General features: G+C 33.2%; 1 protein-coding gene across 1 annotated transcript; it reads left to right on the top strand.

Moving 5' to 3' along the window:
• The first annotated feature begins 2,745 nt into the window (after positions 1-2,745).
• Positions 2,746-5,903, top strand: LOC144563655 (cholesterol 22-monohydroxylase CYP90B52-like). The gene is made up of 8 exons (XM_078313133.1): positions 2,746-2,972; positions 3,281-3,602; positions 3,954-4,071; positions 4,168-4,412; positions 4,897-4,989; positions 5,092-5,182; positions 5,243-5,361; positions 5,560-5,903. Exons 1-8 carry the CDS (start codon positions 2,746-2,748, stop codon positions 5,776-5,778), a joined length of 1,434 nt encoding a protein of 477 aa, XP_078169259.1. The 3' UTR covers positions 5,779-5,903.
• The last annotated feature ends 97 nt before the right edge of the window (positions 5,904-6,000 follow it).

Below are 6,000 nucleotides of genomic sequence, written 5' to 3'. Positions count from 1 at the left end.
GTAAACAATAATTCTTCCTGCATATAAATTTTCATAGACACAAGATGCAAAACAATATTTTTGTTTACAAAATTGTTTCTTTCATTTTTGTTTGTTGTACTGACTACTCATCTTCTGATATAATAATTATTGGCCTGTATTGTCCTGTTCTAAAGTAAATCACATATAATGTAATTCGTTTCTCAATTACATGTGATTTCTTTCCCTTTTTTTTTTTTTTACTTTAGTGTATGTTATCTAGCACTACTACAGAAGTGAGAAATTATATCGATAGAGGAAATTATATTTTGCAATAGATAATAGAGAAAATTCTATTCGGCTATCGGTACGTGTTGGTAACACTATTACAAAAAACATCCGCACAGATGGTGTACATCACGAGTGACAGCGCTGTAATTATTTTGAACTTTTTACCGTCTGTTATGGAAAAGAAATTGATGGCGTTGATAGACCCCTCCTTTGCCATTGGTTAAATTTCACGAACAGTTAATATTGAGCCACTCTTCAACATCAGTTTGGCTAAATGACTAATGGCACTAAGGGGGTTACTTTTACCATCCGTTATGTACATGATCCGTTGGTGATAGTACAAAATAATAACAACTCGTTACCATATTGAACTGATGGCATATTCCCAAGAACAACACTTTGTAAATAATAAGAACCTCGGGCTTAGTATACACTATTTAGTCAATATGTTAAACCGATGGTGATGCTGTTATATTTTATATATTCCAATAAACCTAGGTTGATCGATTCATCTCTTCAGAGTCTTTCAGTATATCCCCAAATTAAGTATTCTGTTATATTGGTTGCTGCGAATTTTAACTTCCCAAATCGACGGATAAAGATCAACATTTCCTCTCTCAGAGTCATTAATTTGTATGCCAGATCAGTCTTCCCTCATTTATTTTTTGTTTATTTTAATCGTTACTTTGAATGGTTTCTTAAATTAGAGAATAACTAATTTAAACTAGGGTTTAATTAATTAATGTTATTTTTTTATTTTGTATAGGCGAAATGAGTAGCCAAAGTAGTCGTTACTTATCAGAACCTTATAATTGTAATAAATGTCTTAAGCCAACTGTTGTGATGCTTTCGAACTCCAAAAAGAATTCGAAGCGAAAATTTTATACATGTCTAGGATGCAATCAATGGATGGGTTGGTGCGACAACATTGCCAATTTAATTCGATAGTAATGGGGTAAATCACTACTTATTTTACCTCCTATCAAAGTACTGGAGGTTTGATTTAATGCTGTGGCAATGCTTGGGATAGAGGAATTGCAAAATTTTAGGAACTATCGTATAATGAACGGTTATTGCAATCATACATATAGAACATATAACTGAGGAATAGATAGTTATAGTGGATGGAATTTGGCAAATGTACAATATGAAGCTCTGGGACTCGACACTATGCATGTCAAGAAGAGTTTGCTATTATATACTAGCTAGCTAGCTAGATATTTCAGGAATATATTTTGTATGGATATACACATGTTGTGTATTTTGTGCATGGATGTTGTGTATTTTGTGTATGCATGCATGAATATATGTTTCATGTATATTAAATATTATCAGTCTATATATATGTTCATAAATGTTATGTACAATTAATATTTCTTGAAGTTTGGATGGGTACATGTATAGATATGTGTTCCAATATTTTTGGAATTATGGCAGTTAATGTTGAATGAAATGTGCGTGTCAATATCGTGCATTTGTGCATGCAATGTGTGTTATTATTGTTCTGTTAATGATTACAATACAAATGATATTACTTAGGAGCAAGTAAATAGATCTTTAGTTAATTTTCTATTGAGTTGGTATATCATGTATGTTATTAAATAATTAATATCTCATTAATTATAATTGCACCATATTATACATATCTTTAAATTAACTTAATAACACAATATATATAACTACCAGTACTTGAATACATGGAGAAGTTTTTTTTTACTTTTTGGTCTAGCTAGTAAATAATTAGGTTCAACAAGCTAATTACTTCTAAAAAAAGTATCAATTACCCTTTTGAACATCTCCATCGATTAAAAAAAAAAAAGAGTTGGTATTGATCAAACTAATGCTGACGACTCATCTACATCACGGATGGTAAAGATCACCCCATCTACACCATCGGTGTAATAGTTCAATCGATGTTGCAGAGTGAATCAAAACCAATAGTTTGATATAAAAACCCGATGGCAAAGGAGGGGGGGGGGGGGGGGTCCGTCAGCGCCATCGGTTTCTTAAACTCCAACCGATGGTAAAAAGTTCAACGTAATTACAGCGCTATCACTCGTGACATATACTATCTGTACGAAAGCACATCCAATGATAAAGGGGCGATGGTAAAAATATTTTTTTTAGTAGTGGATGCTAACTCTTGAAAGTGTCAAAGGAACTTGAGAAATTAATAATTTGTGTTAAGTTTACATTATGAATACTTGAGGAGGTGTGAAATCTTGAAGCTGCTTTACTGAATGGATGTACATCGTAATCTCCACCTTACCTGCAAATTCAGACCAAATCAGCTCAATTTTACTGAGTCTCCCACTCTCACTCTCACTCTCACTAGTTTTTAAAAGCCAGTTATTTATCTTTGGACCTAAATTAATCTGTTTCAGTAAACTTAAACCTGCATGCTCTTTTAATAATTAGTTTTCATTTAGTTGAGCTTTAAATTCAGCCCAAATCAGCTCAATTTGACTCTATCCCACTCCCACTCACTCACACTAGATGGAGGCACACATCAATAGCATTGATCTTTCATCTCTCTCTCTTCTTCTGCTGCTCCTTGTTCTATCTTCAATTCTTTTTCTCTATGGAAAGCAAGGAAAAAGAAAGAGTCGACCCAATCTCCCACCTGGAAGCATGGGATGGCCATTTATTGGAGAAACCTTTGCTATGCTGAAGTATCATTCTCCCTTTTCTCTTGGTCGCTATTTAGAAGACCATACTCACAGGTAATTATATAACTTAATGTGTGATCATGCATGTGTCTAATTAAAATTAGAGTGAAGGATTCCGACTTTAACTGTTAATAGGAAATTCTTCAATCAGATTTAAAACTAAAATCAAAATCTGCTTGAAATGGGTCAATGTTAAAGTATGTTAACCATTCTATTTTAGCACTTGTAATAATCTAAAAGAAGTGCTACTTTTGTACCTAAATTAATGACGATGATAGGGGTATACAATAATTTATGTGAATAGAAGTCTAGATGAGATTGGTTTCACGCAAATCTAAACATATCTTGCTCTTGATTTGTAGATATGGGAAAATTTTTAAATCAAATATCGGCGGACCAACAATAGTCTCAACCGATGCAGCGTTCAACCGGTTTATACTGCAAAATGAGGGGCGACTTTTTGATCTTTCTTTTCCAGAAACTGTCAGGCGGATCTTCGGGGAGCGGTCCTTATTAACACTGTCTGGTGAAGGACACAAAGAGCTGAGATCTATTGCACTAAAATTCCTGTCTAACGACAAGTTGCGTACTCGTTTCTTGCCAGATGTAGAGCACAATGTGCTCCAAGTTATTAACTCGTGGAAGGATGGACTGTGCATTTCTGGCACAGAGGAAGCCATCAAGGTAGGTAACAGAATTATGTTATGTAATATAACAATGCTAACAATAGGCCAAAATTGTAATGTGCTCTAAAGATTGTGGTACATATCTATAAATTATTAAAATCAACATATCACCCAGTACATATATACCTTGACAAATGACATAGTGGCATAAAATTGGCCTATAATTTATTTGTTACGGCACATAAGACTGACCAGTACTGTAACATTCATAAATCAATCAAGCATATATATAAACAGTAACAACAATGCTTACTGATAATGTAGAACGTTCTCTTCGCCATTCCTCATATTGTATTCTATTTTTATCTATGCAGTTTACATTTTATATAATGGCGAAGAATATTCTTAGCATGGAGCCTGGAAAGCCAGAAACAGAGGACATAAAGGAAAAATATGCCAATTTCTGGCCAGGAATTGTAACCGTGCCTCTCAATTTCCCTGGAACTCCATTTTGGAAGGCTCTCAAGGTGCATAACACTTCTTTTACAAAAAAGAAAATATATTGGTTTATAATTATAGCATCATGGGAAATAAGATTACTTAAAAATTATTTGACAATGCAGTCTCGATCAGTGATTGTGAGATTGGACGCATAGTGGATTTAAGGATGGAGGAGATTAGGCAAGGAGAAACGAAAGGAGATAGTGACATGCTTTGTTGGTGTCTGACAGAGTTAAAACTACCAAAGGAAAAGATTCTTGATCTTCTTTTGGGCTTGCTCTTTGGTGGTTTTGAGACCTCAAGTGTCGCACTCTCTCTCACCATTTTCTTTCTTGGTCATTGCCCCAGAGCATTTCAAGAATTAAGGGTTATAAACATTTTTATTTATCTTTTTCTTGTCAATTAATAATTCAAAGTTCAAACCATACCTTGTAGTAAACAGTAGTTTGTGAAATTTTATACATAACAGTAATTCTTTAATTTCTCCTTATTCTGGTAAACTAAAATTTTAATCACTAATACTTCAATTTAAAATCCAAAGTAATATCTCAGTCAACGGGAACACTTCTCTATAAATTATAAGCAACGGATTTTTCAAACCAAGTCAATTTATTATTGATAACATATATAATACAAAAAGTGCCAAAGTGATATTTTGATAATCTATTGGGCGGCTCTATTATTATTATCTCTTAAGAAATAAGTTATTTATAGTTAAAGGGTAGAGGAAAAAGTTATCTAGATTTAATTGATTCCCTGTCGTTCCTTGTACAAAAGGAATTGTTATAGTCAAGTTTGTATTCTTTGTACATATCAGAAGTTATTAATAATGTTTCTAATATCTTAATTAGAACGAGCACATTGGAATTGCAAGAAAAAAGACTGAAAGAGGAGCAACTAATCTAAATTGGGAAGACTACAAGCAGATGGAGTTCACACATTGCGTACGTATTATCTCTTAATCAAGATTTCTCTATAGAGTAGTAGTAATATATAATACTAATTAACAAAACTAAGTTATTTGTATTGCTTGTTGATGTATGAAGGTTGTGAAGGAGACTTTGAGGCTAGGCAATATTGTTAAATTCTTGAATAGGAAAGCCATTGAAGAAGTACATTACCAAGGTAAAAGTACAAGTACATGCATATCTTTATTGAAATGTTCATTCTGTAAAACTCCAAATTAACATAATAAATTTAATATTGAAGGCTACGACATTCCGCGTGGCTGGAAGGTCTTTCTTGTTATTTCTTCACTTCATTTGGATGGATCAATTTACAAAGATCCACAAGAGTTCAATCCTTGGAGGTGGCAGGTCAGAAAAAGAAGAAGAAGAAAAAACACCATTGAACCAGAATAAATGAACAAAAAAAACATTAATTCTTGAATAATTCATTTGGAGGTTTTAATAATAAGCGCATGACATTGGCTTCAATTACTATTTCTTTACCAATATATAAGTGAAGTTCTTTTTTAAATGTTTGAACAATTGGGTCATTTTTTTTACATACAGAACAAGTCAGCAAGCACAGTAGACTTGATGCCATTCGGAGGTGGTCAACGTTTATGTCCTGGAGCAGAGCTAACAAAGATGGAATTAGCCATCTTCCTACATCATTTGGTTCTGAATTATAGGTGGGAATTGCGCAACAACAAGGAGCCCACGGCATTTCCAAATGTTGTGTTTCAGGAGGGGTTACCTATACAAGTTTTTAAGATTAATAATAATTGAAGATATGCAAATTTTTATAATTGGCCAGCGACTAAATGGGACTTGCACGGTTATGTTTGTAATTGTTATGCTATGTATTTGCTTATGGTTGTCGGAAAAATAAAATTGAAGTTTTCCTTTGCTTATGATCTGATGCTTGCTGTTATACCCATTTTGTGCAAGAATTATTTCAGCTTTAATAAATTGATGCATGAACATTATTAAACTGTTGTGATGCATGAT

This window comes from Carex rostrata, chromosome 12, assembly GCF_964058835.1.
Source record: "Carex rostrata chromosome 12, lpCarRost1.2, whole genome shotgun sequence".
NCBI lineage: Eukaryota > Viridiplantae > Streptophyta > Magnoliopsida > Poales > Cyperaceae > Carex > Carex rostrata.
This window is presented reverse-complemented; position numbering and strand designations above follow the sequence as displayed.

Excerpts from the sequence above, each read along its gene's own strand:
- LOC144563655 (XM_078313133.1), top strand. The coding sequence starts at position 2,746 with ATGGAGGCACACATCAATAGCATTGATCTTTCATCTCTCTCTCTTCTT. Across the intron at positions 2,973-3,280 it reads TTAGAAGACCATACTCACAG|ATATGGGAAAATTTTTAAAT; the intron begins GTAATTATATAA and ends CTTGATTTGTAG. Across the intron at positions 4,413-4,896 it reads GAGCATTTCAAGAATTAAGG|AACGAGCACATTGGAATTGC; the intron begins GTTATAAACATT and ends TATCTTAATTAG.